The 23,951-nt window shown below is 40.0% G+C and overlaps 1 protein-coding gene across 1 annotated transcript in view; it reads left to right on the top strand.

The window, feature by feature from the left end:
• Brr2 (U5 small nuclear ribonucleoprotein l(3)72Ab) overlaps window positions 1-23,951 on the top strand; it is a 570,943-nt gene that overhangs the window by 27,301 nt on the left and 519,691 nt on the right. The window contains exon 4 of the mRNA XM_090384330.1: window positions 20,576-20,747. Within this exon, the coding sequence (XP_090240456.1) occupies window positions 20,576-20,747 (172 nt within the window). The remainder of the gene's footprint in view (window positions 1-20,575; window positions 20,748-23,951) is intronic.

Genomic DNA, 23,951 nt, shown 5'->3' with positions numbered 1-23,951 from the left:
TCTACCCCTTGAGCCCTGCACAATCTTTCCAGGGCCGAATTGATTGACAGGGCTCTCATCATATACTCCCTCCTATCGTGTCTGGGCAGAATTGCAGACACTTTCAATTTCAACCCTAATTCACGGCTTTTTTTCATCAGTGACCTGTACTTGTCAAGTAATTCCGCCGGTCTCCTACTCTTAATGTCATTAGTGCCAACGTGTACAACTATATCACCTTTTGTGCCCTTAAAAGATGATATCCGCTCTACAACGTCATCAACTTTTGCCCCTGGCAGACATACCCTGGTCCTATTCCACCTATCCTTTTTACAAAGCATGTTTCCCGTTTCCCTGACAATAGAGTCACCAACAACTACTAGTTCCTTTGGGACCAGCGCATTCTGCCTTGGGGGTTGCTGCTGTGTTCCGCGATGACCAAGTGCAAGCTCTGGCATTGGTGTGGGCAGCTGAGAGCTTGATGGGCCCCTCACTTGTAATCCTTCGAGGGCATCCACCCTATCCTTCAAGCTCTCATATAGGCCCATAACAACGCTGAGTTGTCGCCTTATCTCCTTACACTCCTTGCATCGCACACACACAAAGACATCCCCCATGGCAGTATCATGTCCCATACTTGACTGCTCCGCAAACATCAAGCAAATAGTGCATCTTACAAGGCTGTGATTCAGAGGACAACTGCCCCCCTCAGTTCTCCCCTGGGCCACAGCATTCCCATTAGCTTGAGCCCTTTGCTTTGCTGCTCTGGTTTGAGTCATGATTTAGATTTACTTTCAATAAAATTTCAATTTCTGTACAAAATTAAATCCTAAACTTGTATCCAAACACAGTTATAACGCTATATTTATGTTTCAGTAACGAGTGTTATCTACGGAATATTTACGTTTCAGTAACGAGTGTTATCTACGAAATATTTACGTTTCAGTAACGAGTGTTATCTGCGAAATCCCTTTATATAACTTTCGTATCAAGTTATGTATTAATTATTTGTTTTTACTAATTATTTATGTTACGTAACCTAAGTGGTTATATGTATAATTAATTATGTTAAATAAAATTAATTATATTACGTTTGTAATCTAAGTCGTTATATGTATTTATTTAAACGTACAATTTAACTGCTAACGAAGTTCAACTAACGCTATCTAGTACGGTATATCGTATCACAAAGGCGGGAAAATTACGAACGGTTAGCGGAGTTGAAACAGGTGGAAACCTTTACCGATACTTTTATGCAATTACAAGGCCGAGTAAAGAATAAATACACCAAATTAATCAGAAAATCACAAAATAATGTTATACTACTAAATTTAAATCAAAAGTTTTAGAAAAACAATAATTTCAAATCAATAATTAACAAAAATCCACTTAGCGGCTTTGAAAACGACCGTCTCTAGTAGCCTCGTCTCAGGACCCCGGGTTTGCCAAGCCCATATGGGTTCTGGTCTTGATATTTCTGTGACCAGTAAAATTTGTATTTTAATTTTTATTTTTTACTTTTATAATTTCGACGGACAGTATTGTTTTTCTTCCATGTTATTGATTTAATTTACTTTACCATTTCTCTTTCTACTGCGTAAGATTCCTATGCCTTTGGCATGTAGTTTTCTACTGAATATGTGATATTTCACTATTTAGGATTGTTTCTGTCTGGCAGACATACTGCCAGTATGTCTGCCAGGGGCAAAGGTTGATGACATTGTAGAGCAGATATCATCTTTTAAGGGCACAAAGGGTGATATTGTTGTACACATTGGCACTAATGATATTAAGCGTAGAAGACTTCGGATTTACTTAACAAGTACAGGTAAATGTTGAAAAAAGCTGTGAGTTAGGGTTAAAATTTGAAAGTGTGCAATTCTGCCCAAACACGATAGGAGGGAGTATATGATGAGAACCTTGTCAATCAATTTGACCCTGGAGAGACTGTGCAAGGCTCAAGGGGTAGAATTTTTCTCAGCTTGGTCTGTGCTTGTTAACAGAAGAGACTGCTTCTACGGGGATGAGATATACTTAAATAGAAAGGGAGCAAGAATATTTGCTGATGCTATCAAGGCAGAGTTGAGTGGGTTGGAAAACTGCTAGCTTGGGGGGAAAACATGGTCTAATAGATTAACAGTAGCTGCTGGCAGAGATGAAAGTGCTTCTTGCACTGCTTCTATTGAAATGCAATTGAGCAACAGCCTGGAAAGCAAGGCAATGGGGATTTCCAGGACTGCTGGGAGTCATAGTGGAACAAGTAAATACATGGGCTGTTAGGATAACTAAGAGTAGAAACAGGTGTATGTATACTTGTGTGTACACCAATGCTAGGAGTATAGTTAATTAATTTGATGAGCTTGAAGTGCTAGTCAAGACATCAAAGGCCGATATTGTTGGGATATCAGAGGCGTGGTGTCACACAGACATAAGCAGTGCAGAATTGGAATTTGGGGAGTATAATGTGTACAGAAAGGATAGACAGGACAGGAAGGGAGGAGGAGTTATGCTGTTAGTTAAGAAACACATTAAATCTAAGCAAGTGCATCCAATTGATGTTGGTGGACAATGCAATGTTGAGTCTGTTTGGTGTGACATAAGCACTGGGAAAGGAAAAAATGAGAATAGGTTTGTGTTATAGACCTAATGAATCTGATGAGTATAATGAGCAATTGTGCAGAGTCGGCCAGTAAATCAGTGTTTCTTATAATGGGGGATTTTAATTTTTCAGAGATAGACTGGAATTTGTGGGTTAGTCACACACACTAGCAAGGCTTTTGTGGATTTATTGGATGATTGTTTTCTACAGCAGCATGTTTGGGAGGCAACTAGAGGGAGTAATAATCTTGATCTGATTATCAGTAGTGATTCTTCATGCATTAAGAATCTGCAGATAAAGGAACCACTAGGTTTGTTATTTGGTTTTTAGGAGCATTAGCAACTAAGGCCATATTGCTCCGCGATATGCGGTGGTCATTCCCTGACCTTTCCGCGTCCTCCATATTTTGCGGTGACAGGCTCGGATCCCGGTCTAATCAAGAAGCGTGTGCTACGCACTGCTGCTCCTTCCCACCTGGCTACGGATGCACCAAGAACCACTAGGTGGCAGTGATCACAGTGTGCTTAAGTGGGATTTACTCAAAGAGATAACTACCATTAGGTATAAAGGGAAAGGTTTTTGCTTTCATAAAGGTGACTACGGTGGTCTGAGACAGTATTTAAATTCTATATAGTGGGACCAACTGATGATGTTACCAACAGCAAATTCAAAAAATGGAAGCTACTAAGCTTTTCATTCCAACTAAGAAGTATTGTTCAAAGTTTAGGCCTAAATGGATGTCAGATGAACTAATTAGACATGTGGCAGAGAAGAAAAATGCATGGGATACATATAAATTAACAGGTGACATAGAAACCTATGATAGATATACGCAGGTCTGTAACCAAGTCACAACAGAGGTTAGGCAGGCAAAGGCAAATTACGAGAAATCTTTGGCAAAAGATGCAAATAAAAACAGCAAAGAGTTCTTTACTTATGTAAACTCTAGAAGGAAGGGGATGAATCAGATTGGTCCACTTGATCTACAAATCTACAAAGGAGAATCAAAGGGAGACACAGATAATTACACACCTATTAGTTTAATTTCTGTTGCAGGGAAATTAATGGAGGCACTGGTTAAAGAAGCATTGCAGGGTCATCTAGACAAGACTTCAGTTATAGCTCGGACACAGCATGTGTTTGTTAAGGGAAAGTCTTGTCTGACAAATTTTAATTGGATACTATGATGTAGTCACAAAGGAACTGGATGCAAAGAATAATTTTGATATCATATATTTGGATCTTGGAAAGGCTTTTGATAGTGTTGCAAATGGAAGACTGCTTACAAATTGGAGCAGTGTGGCATTGGAGACAAATTGCTGCTATGGATAAAGGGATGGTTGAGTGGGAGAAGACAGAGTGGTAATAAATGGACACTGCTCTTCGTGGACTAATGTTATTAGTGGAGTACCCCAGGGTTCAGTGTTGGGTCCATCATTGTTTTCTGTATTCATTAATTATATTGATGATGTATATCAGGCTTAATGTCCAAGTTTGCAGATGATACGAAGGTCGGCAGGGTTGTTAATGACAGTACGCTGCTGCAACAGGATCTAGAAAAGTTGAGTAGGTGGGCTGAGAGGTGGCAACTAAAGTTTAACTTTGATAAATGTAAAGTACTGCATATGGGAAGCTGTAACCCCAGAGTAACATATCAACTGTGTGGTACTACACTGACAGAGGTAGAGAGTGAAAAGGACTTGGGGGGTAATTGCGCAAACAGATATGAAGTTTTTTGAGCAGTGCAGAGTCTGCAAGGGTAGCCCATGGTGTATTGTCAATGATATACAGGAATTTTTCTAGCAGGGATAAGGAGGTGATTATCCCATTGTATAAGTCAATGGTCATGCCACACCTTGAGCATTGTATACAGTTCTGGAGGCTTCATTTTAAGAAGAATGTAGAGCTGTTGGAACAAGTACAGAGAAGGGCAAGAAGATTAGTGAATGGTTGCTCTTACGAAGAAAGGCTTAAGTTTTCCAAATTACAATGTCTGGAGACTAGGCACCTGCAAGGTGATCTGACTGAGGTGTATAAAGTTTTGAATGGTTTGAGCATGCTCAATGCTGATGGAATTCTTCCTCTTGCTCAGAATAATTGCTTGAGAGGACATAAATTCGAATTGAGGAAAGACAGTTGTAGGATAGATGTGTGGAAGTTTGCCTTTAGCCAGCAGGTGGTTGATTGCTGGAACAAACTTCCATCTGCTGTTGTAGAAGTTGATAGCTTAAACATATTCAATGCAGAACTAGACAAACATTTGGAGTGGGTGGATGAGTGAAATGAGAAGAGGGGGGTTTGGCTGATGCTGTATAAGCTTGCTTTCTTGCATCATGTGCCCCTGCTAATGCTATTTTATATTAAACTGGTCTATTCACTAGTTTTATATTTATTACCCTTTTCGTTCAAAATGTTTCTTGGCTTTTGCATGTTTATTCAGGATATTAATTTTATTTATATTTCACCGTCTCTGCTCCTTCATCCTCCTATGCTTTTTTACAGTTTTTATTTCTTTGCTACTACTATTATTTTAAATTGATGTGTTTGTATACTCCACAAAACCCACAAGAGTTAAAATGTGTTGTGTGCGTAAGGGGACTTTGAAAGGCCTTGTCAAACATTGGAAGTGTATTTTATTGAACCTAGGATCAATAAAAGTTCACATAGACATGTCTAGAAACAGTTCCATTCCAATTTATAGCCTGTTTTCTTTTTTTCATAGATTGGGGGTAAGGATGTCAATTTAATTTTTTTTTTTTTTTTATAAAGTGTTTAATGTACACTGTAAATGACTGATAAGAACTTTCCTCTTCATCTTTAGGGCAGGTGTGTGAAATGACCTCACTGAGCAGCAATATGTGCTTCAGATCATCTTCTCAGATTGTTAAATGCATTTAAAAATTTCTAGTTCCCACTTGCGCAACACAAACTGGAATAGCATAAACAAAGCCTTGAGGTGACCCCTTAAGAAGGAATCCAGTGGATTTAAATTGGGAGAGTGCGCAAGCCATGCAGTTGCTCTACCTCTAGCAATCCACCAGCCAGCATACTTATTAAGAAAGTCTCAAGCAGTGAGACTAAAATGTGTATGCTGGAACTTTGAGCATTTATGGTACTTTCTCTTCCAGTAAATGCCTTTAATTCAGCCATTGACTACATTTTACTTATTGAAAGCCATATTTACTTTCACTCTATGGGTTAAAAAAATCAAAATAGGCTACAGAGAAGGGAATTTTTGTTTAGACTTATATCTGGCTACATGAACTGTTTTCAGATGTGTTCAGTAGAATTTCTCCAAAAGGTTGAGAACTTTCAAAAATACCCCGTATATGTGATACTTGTGAAATGGTTAAAGGCGCACATTCGAGTCATATTGCAAATGGGGATCCTGATTTTTGTTAAGTATTTCAACTTCCATTGATTGGATGAAAAAATAGGGGAATACGCAAAAACAGCACTTTTTGTTCAATCCAAAAATCATAGCATTTAATGATGCATATAATTCCAGTAGTAGGAGACAACCAGTAAACTAGCTTAGTCACGTTAATTTTTTAATTATGGAATTAATTTGTTAGTAGGATATTAGGCCTTTAACCACTAAATGATTTTTTTAAGAAAATTGTCTAAAACCTAGCACCTTTTTTTAAAAACTGGCTGGCTTACAAGGTTGTCACGTGTCTTTATCCCCACCTTAATAAAGTATCTGTTTAGTGTGATGGAAACCAAACTTTGAGGAAGAATTAAGAGTTCACCATGATGAGGATGCTTCTGTTTTGAAAATTTATCCAATTTCTTATACTTTTCCCTATGACTAAGAATAAATTTACCTTGTTAATTTTACTTGTTCCTTAAAAAGCATTTGGTGCTGAAGGCCTCAGACTACGGGAAATTTACTAGATGAACAAGTTAGTTCTCAGCATCGTTTTAATTCTTAGTAATCACCAAACTAGGTGAAATGGCATTTACATCTTATATTGTGAATGCCTTCACAATGAATTGCATCATAATTGTACCTCGAATAAGCAATGCTTCACCAGTAGAGAAGATGTTACTTATTCTTGCCGGATACCACTAGCCAGATGGCACAGTTTCGAAGCTTGTTGGCTTCTCATCAGTGGGCAAGTAGGTACCCTGTGATACAATGAGTGACAACCCAGTTATGAAGTTTAACTCCACAATGTGAGAGATGCTACACAGTGTGCAACCGTAAAGTACTAAAAAGGGGTTTAGGGGTGAAAGCCTCAGAAATAAGAAATTTACTTGATGAACGAAACTAGGGGAAATAAATTTACTAGATGAAGAAGTTAGTGCAAATAAGTAACATTAGTCTTCTCTGTTGGCGAAGCATTGCTTATTCGAGGTAGTGCAATATCAGGCAACTCATGAAGGCATTCACCATATTAGATGTAACAAAAATGATGCTCTGCACTAATTTTTGTTTACTTGTTCCCTTCTGCCTCCCAAAAGATATATAATTTACAAGCACTGTAGTTCACACCTGAATTGTTTTAGTAGTGACAATAGTTTAGTGCTTAACTTCAGCCTGGTTACTCTTCTTTGAGTGTTCACTATTCTCTTTTTAGGAGTGACCATTATCTTATTCTAGGAGAATAATTAAATCTTTCTCCCTACTTATAATGGTTTGATAAATCATTGTTAGAACAAGTACATTCCTAGTAGCTGGTGTGTACTGCATGGTAAAAATCATTTCCGATTGTGTTATAATCATTGTCTTTTTTGCTGTTCACACTCATAAAGTTCATATTTCCTTTGTTTATCATTATCTTCTTGCATATTTGATGACTAATCATGTGTAGTGTGTATATGTTCCATCTTAAACACAATTACCCTTTTTAATTAAAAAAAAAAAAATACACACACACACACACACACACACACACACACACACACACACACACACACACACACACACACACACACACACACTGTGCTGCGACTTTATTAGGCACATCTACCTAGTAGTGTGTTGAGCCTCCTTTAGCCTTCAAAACAGCCTGAATTTGTCTAGGCATGGATTGAACAAGATGCTGAAAACGTGCAGGAATGGAGTCCCATGCAGACATGAGTGTGTCACGCAGTTCCTTGAGATTCGACAGAGGTGTAGACCTGCAGTGAACAGCTCTTTCCAGCTCATCCCAAAGATGTTCAATAGGATTGAGATCCATGAACTGAGTGGGCCACTGCAGCAAAGAAAAGTCATTATCACGTTCCTGGAATCATTCCATAGTGATTTGGGCTTTGTGCATTGGCACATTATCTTGCTGGAAGTAACCATCTGACTGAGGATAGACTGTCAACATGAACGGATGCACTTGGTCAGCAGTTATGTTTAGGTACGATGTGGCATTCAGACAAGAATACATGGGCATCAATGGATCCAACGTGTGCCAAGAAAACATTCCCCACACCATAACGCTGTCCCCACCACCTTGCACAGTAGTCGTCAGATGTAACAGGTCCATGGATTCATGTTTATGCCAAATTCTGAGCCTTTCATCAACAAGATGCACCAGGAACTTCGACTTGTCAGACCAAACAACTGTTTTCCAATCCTTGATAGTCCAGTGCTGGTGTTGCTGTGCCCACAGGAGGCATGCTCTCTTGTTCTTCATTGATAACAAAGGTATGCGATGTGGCCATCAGCTGTTGTAGCCCAGTCACGACAAAGTGAGACTAGTGGTCCACTAATCACTTGCAGCTCTTTGACTTCCTCTCTTTGCAACTTGACTTTTTCCAGTCCAACTTTCCTAACAGTGAGGTAATTTTCCTTGGTGATTTTAATGTTCACAACTCCAGCTGGCTTCCATTTTCTAGTCACACCGACCCAGCTGGTCGAGATGCTGAGGCCTTTGCAGTTACTAATGACCTTGCACAAATAGCTCATTTACCTATAAGGATACCGGACAATCATAACCATACAGCCAACGCGCTTAATCTTTTTCTCACATACTACCCTTCTAAGTACATGGTCGAAGTGAGTGGTCCTTTAGGCACCTCAGATCACAACTTGTAGATTGTCTCTTCTCCAATGGAGCCTTTATCTCATGGCTATTCCCAACCTCGTATTGTTTGGCATTACAAGAATACAAAATGAGATGATCTGCGAGATTTCTTTTCCTTGGTCGGTTTACTGTTTCAAAACTTCTGGTGTCAACGTTTGCTCAAATTGTGTCAGTGAAATTATTCTTGTAGGAATGGTATCCTTTATTCCACACTCCACTTTAAAATCTCGTCTTTTATCTAAACCTTGGTTTTCCAGTAAATGTGCTAAGGCTGTTCAAGAAAAGAACGTTGCATATCGTAATTGGCTTGTTTCCAATTCTTCAGTTTTATTTTCTGCCTACACCAAAGCTCGCAACAGTTCTAAAGCAGTTATTAATTAGTCCAAACTAGATTTTGAACAGACTAACAGTAGAAAACTTCCCTCTTGCCCTAATGGTAGTTGAGCATTCTGGTCTCTTGCCAAAGCTATTGGCCGAAACTTTTGTCCATCTCTGCTCCCACTTCTATTAAAGCCAAGTGGGCAGGAGCAGCAGTGCGTAGCACATGCTTTTTAATTAGACCGGGGTTTGAGCCTGTGACCACCAAATACGGAGGATGCGGAAAGGTCAGGGCATTACCACCACATATCCCCGGAGCAATATGCTCTTAGTTCCTAATGCTCCTAAAAACCTAATAACAAACAACAAACAAACCTCTATTAAAACCAGATGGTTCTGTTGTCGCTTCAGCCAAGGATAAAGCTGACCTGCCAGCATCCCATTTTTCTTCCAACTCATGTATTAATGATCTTGGTAAAACACCTCCCACCATTCCCAACACGCTCCATTCAATGCCTCCTGTGGTCTTCCGTCAAAAGGATGTCATAAGAATTTTGACAAAACTTGATTCAAAGAAAGCTCCAGGTCCTGATAGTATTTCTCCACTTGTTCTCAAAACCTGTGCTCCTGAACTTGCCGCCTTTTTTCACTTTCTTATTCCAAAGGTGTTTTTCCTTCTGCTTGGAAATTTGCTCATATCCAGCCAGTTCCTAAAAAGGGTGACAAATCCCACCCATCCAATTATCGTCCTATTGCAATTACTTCTACTCTTTATAAAGTAATGGATAAATCAATTGACTGCCAACTCTTAAACTACCTAGAAATCTTCCATCTGATCAACGATTGCCAGTATGGATTCCGTCAGTGTCGCAGCATAAAGGTCTTCTTAATAAGCTTCCATCTTATGGTTTGCCAACTGTTTTTTGTAATTGGTTATAAAGTTTTCTCTCTGATTGCTCACTGAGGGTGATGATAGATGGATATCTGTCTTCTAACTTCTCTGCTAATGCTGGTGTCCTCCAAGGTTCAGTTCTTTCCCCAACTCTTTTCCTCTTGTATATTAATGACCTTCTTCCATTGACTGGAAATCCTATCCATAGTTTTGCTGATGATAACACATTACATTCCACTTTCCATTTCGAGAAACCTTGCCCTGCTCAGTCAGCTTCAACTTCTCGAATATCTGCTACCAATTCGTTAAATGCCGATCTCCAGATAATTCTCCAGTGGGGCAAAGACAACTTAGTTGATTTCAATCCTTAGTCTTGTCTTATATCTCGCAAAAAGGATTCTTCTGCTCCTATGCTAATCTTTGGCGACACTCCAATTTCTAGGCAAAATGATATATCTCTTTTCGGGATTGCCCTCACTTCTAATCTCTCTTGACACAAGCACATTACAAATATTGCTTCCTCTGCTTCTACAAAACTTGGTTTTCTCTTTCGTTCTCGGCATCACTTTTCTTCCAAACAGTTGTTCACTCTGTACAAATCGCAAATCCACCCTACCATAGAATATTTTTCCCACATCTGGGATGGTGTCCCCAAAACCTCTCCCAGGCTTCTAGATTCCATTCAGAAGAGGGCAGTTAGGTTAATTATTGACTCCTCTCTAACAGAGTCTCTTCACTTGCTGTCTCATAGATGTACTGTTTCTGCTGCATGCCTTTTCTACAGATCCTTCCATGGGCAACATTCTTCTGAATTGGTTTCTATAATTCCCGCTCTCTCTCTTTCAAAACAGTCCAAACACGTGCCGCCACCAGTCAACATCCATTTACTGTCCAACTTCAAACTCACAGAACCAACTTTTCATCTTCCTCGTTTGTTCATTCAACTGCCGTTTTCTGGAACAGCCTTCCTTCATACTTATTTCCTGAAAATTACAGTCTACAGAAATTCAAGTCTAATGTCAATAAATATCTTCTTTCATCTTCTCAACCTCCAACCCAAACATTGTACCAAGTACTATAGGTTCTAATACCTCTTGTGTTTGGGGTTTTCATAAAAAAAAGAGAAAAAAAGAAAAAAATATATATATATATATATTTCACCCTGATTGGGGGTGCCACCTTGTGACGGGTATTGCTACCAAGTGCACAGGGTGGTGGTTGTTATCTCTGGTGTTAATGTTAGTCGAGGAACTCTCTGACTATCCTACGGGTGTTCGTGATTGCAATTCTCTGGAGTTCCTTGTAGGTATTCGCTGGGAGACCTTTTGCTGCTAGTCTGTTATGTAGGTTCCTTTGGCACCGTACCGGTGGTTGACCTGATGATTGGGAATGTCATTACTTGTTGCATATGCTCATCTCTTTGATCTCTTGTCTTAGGTCCTTCCTGATTTTTTCCCAAGGGTTTTACTGCAGGTTGCCTGTGTCAGGTACTGCTATGTCAATCAGATAGGTAGCCTTTTCCTTCTTGCCCATAAGGGTTATGTCCAGTTTGTTGTGTGGGATTGTCTTATCTGTTATTATGGCACTGTCCCAGTACAGCTTGTGGGTTGAGGTCTCTATTACTGCCTGTGGTTTGTACTTGTAGTATGGTACAATTTCTTTGTTCAACTGGTATTTCCTTGCTAGCTTATGATATAATATTCTGATTAACTGGTTTTGTTTACGAGTGTATTGAGTATGGGTGATCACCTTGCATCCCGCAGTGATACATTGGATTGTTTCTGAGGCCAGGTGGCATCGTCGACATATGTCATCAGACACTCCAGGATCCTTGGGGATGTATTTTCTGTAGTTTGTGATGTTGATTACCTGGTCTTGGATGGAAGGTATAAATCCTTCAGTCTCAGGGAAGAGCGTTCTGCTCGTGAGCCATGCATTGGAAGCAGTTTTATCTATGTGATCTTGATGGAGGTCATTGTAGTGTCTGCCATAGAGTGTCTTCTTTGCTCGTCTTTCTAGCTTCATTCATGTTTTCTGAATGGGAGGGGACTCCTCACTTATGTTGAGTAGGGTATACCTCTTGTCTATCTTCCTTATGGTCTGGTAGTGTATTGATGTGTGTTCCTGGAAGTAATTCTTCAGGTTACCAATTGCTGTTTTCTGTTGCTTGATGAGGTCTATTGTGCTCCTTCCTTGTTCTTTCCAAGAAATTATCAGTCTCTCCACAGCTGACAATTGTCCTGGTCTCATGATATCGTCCAGCTCGGTGTTAGTCCAATCCATGACCCCGAAGGAGTATGTTTGCACTTGGATTGCATAGGTGCTTATGGCTTTAACTATGTTATTATTATTATTGTTGCTGCTCTTATATTATTTCTCCCTGATTGGCAGTTCCACCTTGTGACAGGTATTGCTACCAAGTACACGGGGTGATTGTTGTTATGCCTGGTGTTACTGTTGGTCGAGAAACTCTCTGACTATCCTTCCGCTGTTCATGATTGTGACTCTGGAGTTCTTTGTAGGTGTTCACTGGGAGCTGTTTGCTGCTAGGCTGTTATGTAGGGTCTGCCAGTGGTTAACACAATGATTGGGATGGTCATTACTTGTTGCATATGCCACTTCTCTTTGATCTCCTATTATTATTATTAGTGGTAGCATATGAAAAAAGAAAGCAAACTTATTAAGCATCAACCAAAAAGGGCTCCTCTGTAGCCAGGTGGGAAGGAGCAGCAGTGCGTAGCACACACTTCTTGATTAGACCGGGGTTCGAGCCTGTCACCACCAAATATGGAGGATGCAGAAAGGTCAGGAATGACCATCGCATATTCCCGGAGCAATATGGCCTTAGTTGCTAATGCTCCTAAAAAAAACCGAATAACAAATAACAACATCAACCAAAAAAAAAAAAAAAAAAAATCCACATCACCTGTCCATCCCCTCCAGTAATTTGTTTAGTGCTTCTTTGAGTTATTGCTAATGCCCGCTTCTACAACATCCACAGATGATGTTTCAACAATCAACCACCTGCTGACTGAAGGCAAACCTCTGCATATCTATCCTACAACCATCCTTCCTCGATTTGAATTTATGTCCCCTTGTGTGTAGTGTCAGCAAGATGAAGAATACCCTCACCATTGATCTTACTCAATCCATTCATTGCTTAAAAACCTCAATCAAATCACCTTGCAGGTGCCTGGTTTTCAAATGCTGCAGTTTGTAGAACTGAAGCCTGTATGATCACTCTTTCACTCCCTTCATCATTCTCATTGCCAATCTCTGCACCTGTACCAGCAGATCTACATCATTTCCTAAAATGAGATATCCAGAATTGTATGCAGTACTTAAGATACAGCCTGACCATTGCCTTACATGGGATAATCACCTCCTTATCCCTTCTAGCAAAATTTCTCTGTATCATTGACAAAATCCCATGAGCTGTTCTCGCAGTATGTCTGCACTGCTCAGAGAATTTAGTATTAGTATTAGTAATGGCCGCATGGTGCAAGAAAGCCTATGGCTTATGCTGCACCAGCCAAAAAAAAAATCCGAACAAAACAATGATAAAAACAAAAAAAAAATTAAAAAAAAATGAAATTAAATCTATCATCCTATGTGCTTCCCTTACCCGAAAGTACTATCCAGATGACCTTTGAATTTCCCCAAACTGTCGGCCTCTACCACCCATGAAGGCAACTTATTCCAGTAATTTATAACTCGCTGGCTAAAATAAAACTTCCTGCAGTCCAATCTAAACATATCTGATTTCATATCTGATTGTGCAGTTATCCCCAGCTCTTTTTCATTTTCCACTACCCTGAGTGTAATACCATACAGTTGGTAAATTAATCTGGATTACTCCTACCCATGTGTAGCACTTGCATTTGTCTATGTTGAAACTTTAACTGCCATTTCTTAGTCCATGTGATTAATTTTTTTCAGATCTTGTTGTAGCAGTTTATCCTGAACACTGTCATTATTATATTTCACCCTGCCAACCTTTGTATCATCTGCAAATTTAGACATTAAGCTTGTGATGTATACTTCAGTATAATCAATAAATATAAAAAAAAAAAAAAAAAAACAATAATGGGCCCAACACTGAACCCTGGAGGGGGGAGGGCACTAACATCATTAGTCTATGAAGAGCAGTGTCCATTAATATCCACTCCCTGTCTTCACCCACATAACCATCCCTTTATCCAGAGGCAGTAACTTGATCTTAATGCCACACTGCCCCAATTTTTACAGCAGTCTTTTATGTGCAAAAGCTTTCATGAAATTCAAGTGATATTGAAATTATTTTTTGCATCCATTTCCTCTATTAGTGCATCATAGTATCCGATGAAATTGGTCAGGCAAGTTTGCCTCTCAACAAATCCATGCTATGGCTGCAGTGTAATAACATTCCTGTTTAGATGGCCTTGCATTACTTCTTTAACCAAAGACTACATTATTTTCCCTGGAACAGAAGTCAAGCTAATAAGTCTGTAATTACTTGTGTCCTTGTTATACACACCCTTTTCACAAAGAATGTGCATCTGCTAATGGCAGAAGTGTCACCTGCATGGGATATGAGTAGCTTCAGAGCCGGCAGTTTTTTGAGTACAAATTTAAGCAGTTTAATTTTAATTAATTTCAATTTAATTAAGAATTTAAGCCAAGGACTTTTGTCTTCAGGTTATATTTATGTGGAGGGAGGGAGGCTGAATTATATTTGGGCTAATATGGTATGCAAGGAGAAATTTTTCTGTTGTTCGAGTTTGAAAATGAAATGTCTACAAGACTTTTTGGTGCAATTTAGCATTAGCATTAGTAGAGGCATTTGATGCAAGAAAGCAAGCTTATGCAGCATCAGCCAAAAAAATTAAAGTAAAATAAATAAATAAAATATAACCACTTCCACTTCACCCCTTTGTTCATTCGAAATACCTGTCCAGCCGAGCCTTAAACTTATTTAGGCTATCAACTTCCACGACAAGGGATGGAAGTCTGTTCCACCTACCAACCACCTGCTGGCTAAAGGCAAATTTCCGCACATCTATCCTACATCTGTCTTTCCTCAATTTGAATTTATGCCCTCTCAGGTGATTATTCTGAGCAAGAAGAAGAATCCCATCAGCATTGAGCATGCTCAAACCATTCAAGGCTTTGTACATCTCTCTCAGATCACCTCGCTGCTGCCTAGTCTCCAGACACTGCAATTTGCAAAACTTAAGCCTTTCTTCGTAAGAGCACCCCTTTGTTCCAGCAACTAATCTTGTTGCCCTTCTCTGTACTCGTTCCAGCAGCTCTACATCCTTCTTGAAATGAGGCCTCCAGGCCTGTATACAGTATTCTAGGTGTGGCCTGACCATTGCCTTATATAAGAGATAAGGAGGTGATTATTCCAAGGGAATAATCACCTCCTTATCCCTGCTAGAAAAATTCCTATATATCATTGACAATACACCATGAGCTACTCTTGCAGCCCGTCTGCACTGCTCAGAGAACTTCATATCTGCCTGCACAACCACCCCCAGGTCCCTTTCATTCTCTACCACTGTCAGTGTAGTACCACAGAGTTGATACGTTGCTCTGGGGTTGCTGTTTCCCATATGTAGTACTTTACATTTTTTATGTTAAACTTCATTTGCCACCTCTCAGCCCATCTGCTCAACCTTTCCAGATCCTGTTGCAGCAGCATAGTGTCAGTAGTGTCCTTGACAACCCTGCCAACCTTCATATCGTCTGCAAACTTGGACATTAAGCTTGATATACCATCATCAATATCATTTATAAATACAGAAAACAATAAAGGACCCAATACTGAACCCTGAGGGACTCCACTAATAACATTAGTCCACGATGAGCAGTGTCTATTGATTACCACTCTCTGTCTTCTCCCCCTCAACCACCCCTTTATCCATAGCAGCAATTTGCCTCCAATGCCACACTGCTCCAATTTGTGCATCAGTCTTCCATGTGCAACAGTATCAAAAGCCTTTCTAAGATCCAAGTATATAATATCAAAGTTATTCCCTGCATCCAGTTCTTTTGTGACTGCATCATAGTATCCAATCAAATTGGTCAGGCAAGACTTCCCCTTAACAAAACCATGCTGTGTCTGAGCTATAACTGAAGTCTTGTCTAGATGATCCTGCAGTGCTTCTTTAACCAGTGCCTCCATTAATTTTCCGGGAACAGAAGTTAAACTCACAGGTCTATAATTACTTGTGTCAGCCTTTGATCCTCCTTTGTGAATTGGGGTCACATTTGCACATCTCCAGTCCATGGGTACCTTCCCTGAGTCCAAGGAAGCTCTCATAATTATGGCTAAGGGTTTGCTTACTTCCATTGCTGCCTCCTTTAATATAACTGGATAGATTCCATCCACCCCAGGTGCCTTTCTTGTGTTTATCTTCAACAATTTCTCCTCCACTTTACTCTCAGTTATTACAAGATTCTCTAACTTACTGCCAGAGTTGAATACACCTCTGGCATTCCCCTCGCTGAATAACTCCTCATGTGTGAATGTCGATGCAAAATATTCATTTAGTTTGTTAGCTACCTGAGCAGAATCATCAACAGTTGACCCATCGATATCAAGTGGACCAATCTGATTCATCCCCTTCCTTCTAGAGTTTACATAAGTAAAGAACTCTTTGCTGTTTTTCTTCGCATCCTTTGCCAAGGATTTCTCGTAATCTGCCTTCGCCTGCCTAACCTCCTTTGTAACTTGGTTACAGATCAACTTGTATCTATCATAGGCTTCTGTGTCACGTGTTAATTTGTATGTATCCCATGCATTTTTCTCTCTGCCATATGCCTCATTAGTTCATCTGACATCCATTTAGGCCTAAACCTTGAACAATATTTCTTAGTTGGTATGTAAAGCCTAGTAGCTTCCAAGATAAGTTCTTTGAATGCTTCCCATTTTGAATTTGCTGTTGGTAACATCATCAGTTGATCCCACTGTATAGAATTTAAATACTGTCTCAGTCCACCGTAGTCGCCTTTACGAAAGCAATACCCCTTCCCTTTACCCCTAATGGTAGTTACCTCTTTGAGTAAATCCCACTTCAGAACACTGTGACACTGCCACCTAGTGGTTCATTTATCTGCAGATTCTTAATGCATGAAGAATCACTACTGATAATCAAATCAAGAGTATTACTCCCTCTAGTTGCCTCCCGAACATGCTGATGTAGAAAACAATCATCCAATAAATCCACAAAAGCCTTGCTAGTGTGTGAGTCACCAGCCCCCAAATTCCAGTCAATATCTGGGAAATTAAAATTCCCCCATAATAAGACTCTCTGATTTACTGGCCCACTCTATTTCTCTGTACAGTTTCTTATTATACTCATCAGAGTCATTAGGCCTATAGCACACTCCTACTCTCAATTTTGATCTCCCAATGCTTATGTCACACCAAACTGACTCGACACTGCACTGTCCAGCGATGTCGACTGGCTTCACTTCCTTGGATTTTTATGTGTTTCTTAACTAATAGCATAACCCCTCCTCCCTTCCTATCCTGTCTATCCTTTCTGTAGACATTGTACTCCCCAAATTCCAGTTCTGCATTCCTTATATCTGTGTGACACCACATCTCTGAAATCCCACAATATCTGCCTTTGATGTTTTGAGCAATACCTCAAATTCATCAAATTTATTTACTAAACTCCTAGCATTGGTGTACACGCAAGTATACATGCACCTGCTCTTCCTCTTAGCCACGCTAACACAACCCATGTGTTTACTTGTACCCCCATGATTCCCAGCAGTCTCTGAAATATCCTGCATCTTATTTTCCAGGCTGCTGCTCATTCCAATAGAAGCAGTGCAAGAATCACTTTCTCCTCTGCCAGTGGCTACTGTTAATCTATTAGTCCTTGTATCCCCCCCAATCTAGCAGTTTTCCGACCCTCCTAACACTGCCTCGATAGCATCAGCAAACATTCTTGCACCCTTTCTATTTAAGTGTATCCCATCCCTGTAGAAGCAGTCTCTCCTGTTAACAAGTACAGACCAGGCTGAAAAAAATTCTACCCCTTGAGCCCTGCACAGTCTTTCCAGGGCCGAATTGATCGACAGGGCTCTCATCATATACTCCCTCCTATCGTGTCTGGGCAGAATTGCAGACACTTTCAAATTCAACCCTAATTCACGGCTTTTTTTCATCAGTGACCTGTACTTGTTAAGTAATTTCGCCGGTCTCCTACTCTTAATATCATTAGTGCCAACGTGTACAACTATATCACCTTTTGTGCCCTTAAAAGATGATATCCGCTCTACAACGTCATCAACCTTTGCCCCTGGCAGACATACCCTGGTCCTGTTCCACCTATCCTTTTTACAAAGCATGTTTCCTGTTTCCCTGACAATAGGGTCACCAACAATTACTAGTTCCTTTGGGACCAGTGTATTCTGCCTTGGGGGCTGCCGCTGTGTTGCGCGATGACCAAGTGCAAGCTCTGGCATTGGTGTGGGCAGCTGTGAGCTTGTTGGGCCCCTCACTTGTAATCCTTCGAGGGCATCCACCCTGTCCTTCAAGCTCTCATATAGGCCCATAACAATGCTGAGTTGACGCCTGATTTCCTTACACTCCTTTCATCGCGCACATACAAAGACATCCCACATGGCAGTGTCATGTCCCATACCTGACTGCTCCGCAAACATCAAGCAAATAGTGCATCTTAAAAGGCTGTTATTCAGAGGGCAACTGCCTCCCTCAGTTCTCCTCTGAGCCACAGCATTCCCATTAGCTTGAGCCTTTTGCTTTGCTGCTCTGGTTTGAGTCATGATTTCGATTTACTTTCAATAAAAATTTCAATTTCAGTAAAAAATTAAATCCTAAACTTGTATCCCAACACAGTTATAACGCTATATTTATGTTTCAGTAACGAGTGTTATCTACGAAATCTACGAGTGTTATCCACGAAATCTACGAGTGTTATCTACGAAATATTTGTTTCAGTAACGAGTATCTACGAAATATTTATGTTTCAGTAACGAGTGTTGTCTACGAAATATTTGTTTCAGTAACGAGTGTTATCTACGAAATATTTGTTTCAGTAACGAGTGTTATCTACGAAATATTTGTTTCAGTAACGAGTGTTATCTACGAAATCCCTTTATATAACTTCCGTATCAAGTTATGTATTAATTATTTATTTTTACTAATTATTTATATTACGTAACCTAAGTGGTTATATGTATAGTTAAAAGTACAATTTAATTGCCAATGAAGTTCGACAAGATTAATAGATTTTACTGATTAATTTTCGCGTAGCAATGGCGGCTATTTACGATCAGTTAACACGTGGATTTGATACCCTTTCCGATACTAAGTAATACCTACAAAATCTCTATCTAAGTTACTTTAAACTTAAGTACCGTAAATAGGAATATAAAGCTACTCTAGAAAATAAGTTAATATGTCAATTTAAACTAATAAAGCAGAAAATAAATCAGTAAAAACTTCTCTGTTCCAAGAGCGGCAGAAAGGCACGTTGAGTGAACTAAACACATACACTAAGAATATCTTTTTTCTTTCTAAAGTGACATAAAGAAGTGATTAAATTAAGGAAGGAATAATTGAAGAGATTGTAAGAGAATATCTTTTTTAGTTAAAAGTACTTAAATACTTAATTCAACTTGAGAAGGACATTATGTGCAGTTCTACTAAGAAAATTTAATGAAGAAATTTTTCCACATGAAATATTTTAATTAATTTAGTGATATGAAAAAGGGTAGTTAATACAGTGAGGACCCCCCCCCCCCAAACATTCTAAATAACATTGGCTAAATTTTAATCCATCTTTGGTCCTGGATTTTTTGCATGCTATAGAGTTATGTACAAAGGAAGGTAATAGAGGTTGACAATACATCACCTGAACTCAACTGTACTATATAATTAATTAAATTATTTTTGACTGAATAGAGTTTAATATTAAAATTATGAATTATCATTAATTTACTAACCATATTTACTCTATCAGACAGGAGGTACAGAAATATTTTTATGATCATGACATCACTTGATAAATTCTTTAATTAATAATTTTTAAAACTGATTAATAAGAAACTGGAATTTGATGACAAAATTTGCTTATATTAATTTATAGAAATTAAATAGTAATTGATACATATATAATGTTGGTTCTTTATCTGGACTTTCAAAAATCATTAGTAACTTCATGGTTTGTAACCATGAAGTTACTAATGATTTTTGAAAGTCCAGATAAAGAATTTTACAAAGTGGCATGTATTATATTGCATAGACTTTTGTACATACTGTCTAGTAGAGTGGATATGGTTAGTGATTTAACGATAGTTCATAATTTTAAAATCTGTTGAATCAAAAACAATTAAATAACTATAAATTTGAGTTTATGCCATGTATTGTCAATTTTTGTTAACATAATTTATTTTTATACATAAGTTTATAGAAACCAAAAATCCTGGCTTGAAGATTGATTTTGACATTGAAATACAAAATGTAGCCAATTTTATATAATTATTGGGACTGTTTTTTCCTTTTCATCCCAATAAATTAATTAAAATACTTCACGTGGAAAAAGGTATTTATTAACATTTGTTAATTAAATATTTTAATAAATTCTTGTTTAATCTTGTGGTGCTGTGAAGCTTATGTAAATTTAAAGTGAGATTGAAATAAATACTTATATAAGATCACAGTTATAGTTCACACCAATTTTTTTAAAGGCTGCCTCATTATATAATTTTACATCCGTATTTATATCATGTTTTATTTTTAAGGCGACAGAAGAGAGATGAAAATCGCTATGATCTTTCGAAACTCAAAGGGCAAACATTACTCTCTGAAGGCATAGAGGATATGGTAGGCATTTTATATAGGCCTAAAACACCTGAAACTAGACAGACTTATGAAGTTCTCTTGAGTTTCATTCAAGAAGCCCTTGGTGATCAAGTATGTATTTAATTTGATTATTGGTTAATTTTTATATTTTGTATTACATATTAAAGTTATCTTCAAGTTTGCTCTCTTTTTTCCTTGTTTGTACCCCTCGATGTGGGCACCTGTACATGGTGAGGTGACCTCCCAGTGATGCTGCTGGACTTCCAGATTAGCATCACTGGGATCCAACGCCCACAGCCCAGGTTCCAGGCTTACATCAATGGAATCCGGCGTGTTTGCCGTGCGCTGCGACCCGTGGAAATTCGGAAAGGGGGATCCTGGTGGTTGAGGGGCCCAGCTTCAATACACCACTTTGGCCCCTGCTTCGACAAGACGGGTGGTCCTGGAAGGCCCGGCTAGGATCAGTCGGCTGGTAGGCTCGCTTGCGAGGGTCAACCGTGTCAATGCCACGCCCCTACCCTCATGGTCCGAGGGACAGGATTCAGGCTGGCGGCAGTGCGGGTATAGTGTCTGGATAGCCCTGGCGTCCCGCTCCCGAGCGCATTTATTGCATGCCGGGCAGTGGGCGTCCCTTTGGGCTCCGTGGTGGGTGGGGAGCCCGGGCACTGAACAATTAAAAAAACTCCATGAATCCTGATAAACTAAATCCTTCAGGGGCCCCAACCCGGTCCCTATCTGAAAACATTGATATAGATTCAGATAGCATTATTGCTACAAAGAGGCAGCGCACAGAAATATCATCAGGGCCTGTTCCAAGGTTCCTAATTATGCACTCAACCAGTGAAAAACCAATTGGTAAAATGTTGCCCTTTTTTATTCAAAAAGGGTTAGACGGGTTAGCAGGTTCACCCAAATCAGTTAAGAGGCTTCGTTCTGGAGACCTTTTAATTGAAACTAAAAATGACAGGCAGTCTGAACATTTACTCCGAACAACATCAGTCGGAGGAATCCCTATAACAGTGACACCACATAGAACACTCAATTCATCGAGAGGTGTCATTTCGGAGTGGGACCTTCTGGACGTAACCGAGGAAAAAATCTGCTCCGAATTAAAACCCCAGGGAGTTATTGCCGTCAAGAGAATTACTGCGCGAAGGGATGGAAAAATAGTTAAAACCAGGAGCGTTATCCTGACATTTAACTCTCCTAAACCTCCTGACGAGATAAAAGCTGGATACATCAACTGTTCAGTGCGTCCATACATTCCGAACCCTTTACAGTGTTTTAAATGCCAGAAGTATGGACATTCTCAAATGGCCTGCCGTGGAGTCCTTGCATGCGCTCGATGCGGTGCAAAGGACCACGAAACAACAGCATGTTCAGCCACAAAACCCACCTGTATTAACTGTGAGGGCGAACACCCGGCCTACTCACGAGCATGCCAGAGGTGGAAAGAAGAAAAAGAAATTCAACGGCTGAAGGCAGAGCTAAATATATCATACCAGGAGGCAAGGAAATCGGTCAAACCCCTGAATATCAACAAACCTACCTACGCCCAGAAGGTAGCAGGGAGATGTTCCGTCGGAACTCAGACTGACATGACCATTCCTCCAAAGGAGTCTTTCACTCCCATCGCGCGGTATCTCTTAAGTTCTAAAAAACCTACACAAAAGGATCAATCAGCTGCCACTCCTATATCGGTACCTCCTAATGCTCCACAAGTAACAAAGGTAATTATGAAAGAAAAGAATAAGAAAGGGGAAGTCCCCCCAGTACCCAAGAAAAGATGGATGTCGAGCAGAAGGAGGTACCCGAAGATTCAGTCTTGGAACTCTTTGCGGAGGAAGAAATGGACACGGGACAGCGTCCATTCTTTCCCAAAAAAGATAAATCCAAGACTGATAAAAGTAAGCCCTCAGCACCTCGGAAGCCGCCTGATGGACCCACCAAGCCAAAATAATGGCTAAATTCCTACAATGGAATTGTCGTGGATTTCGGCGAAATATTGATGACATCAAGGCCCTCCTGCAAAAGCACGAGCCAGTTTGCTTTTGCTTGCAGGAGACATATCTAAAGGCAAATGATGATCCCGCCATGCACAACATGACATTTTTTCGAAAGGATAGAATTGCGGATGGCTATGTACATGGGGGAGTGGCTATCCTTGTGGGTAACCAGACCCCAGTGCAGCCCCTGCTAATTACAACCAGCATAGAGGCTGTTGCAATTTGCCTTTCAGTGGGATTTTTATTAACTGTGTGCTCCATTTATTTGCCGCCTGGGACTGACATCACCCAGGCAGACCTTGATGATCTTCTAACACAGCTGCCTCCCCCTTTCTTACTTCTCGGGGATTTTAATGGACATAACACACTCTGGGGTAGTGCTAACATCAACGGAAGGGGACGAGTCATAGAGCGTATGCTCAATGACAATGACCTTTCCCTTCTAAATACTGGAACAAACACCTTCTTCCACATGCCTACCCGTACTTTTTCTGCCATTGATCTCTCTATCTGCTCCCCTTCTCTACTCCCTTCACTCACTTGGGAAGTGGAGGAGAATCCATACGGAAGCGATCACTTCCCCGTGATAACCTTGCTACACAGTGGGAGACCATGTCTTCCCTTCAGGTTACCACGGTGGAAGATTGATCAGGCTGACTGGACTGCCTTCCAACATCAGGCAAATTTTGATCTTAGCACAGTCAGTCAGGAGCCTGTCAATGATGCAGTTAAGTACATCACAGAAAATATTGTCCAAGCAGCTGCGAATGCTGTTCCAAAAACATCTGCCCGGTTTCCACCATTTCCCAAACCATGGTGGAATTCACAATGCACAGCAGCCAAAAAGGCTCAAAACAAAGCGTGGGGGATATTCCGCCGATATCCTACCACGACCAACCTTATAGCCTTTAAACGTGCACAAGCCAAAGCACGCTACGTCCGTCGTCAGAGTCAAAAGGAATCGTGGATCCGTTTTACATCATCTATTAACCAGTCTACCAACTCCAAGGTAGTCTGGGAAAAAATCCGGAAAATGAAGGGTAAATACACAGCACACCCCTCATCGGTCCTTGAATATAATGGATGTACTATTGCAGACTCTACTGCAATAGCCAATGCTCTTGGGGAAACATTTTCTAACATCTCTGCCACGTCATCTTACTCCCCAGAGTTTCTGGTCTTAAAGTGCAAGACTGAAAATCAGGCCCTTAAGTTCACATCGAAGGGTTCCCACGCATATAATGGGCCATTTACTATCCACGAGCTAAAAACAGCACTTGCCCATACAAAGGCTACCGCTGTTGGACCA

This window comes from Mastigoproctus giganteus, chromosome 11 (genome assembly GCF_048544385.1).
Source record: "Mastigoproctus giganteus isolate SK-2022 chromosome 11, ASM4854438v1, whole genome shotgun sequence".
NCBI lineage: Eukaryota > Metazoa > Arthropoda > Arachnida > Uropygi > Thelyphonidae > Mastigoproctus > Mastigoproctus giganteus.
The sequence above is the reverse complement of the archived record's forward strand: the minus strand, read 5'-3'. Positions and strand labels throughout refer to the sequence as shown.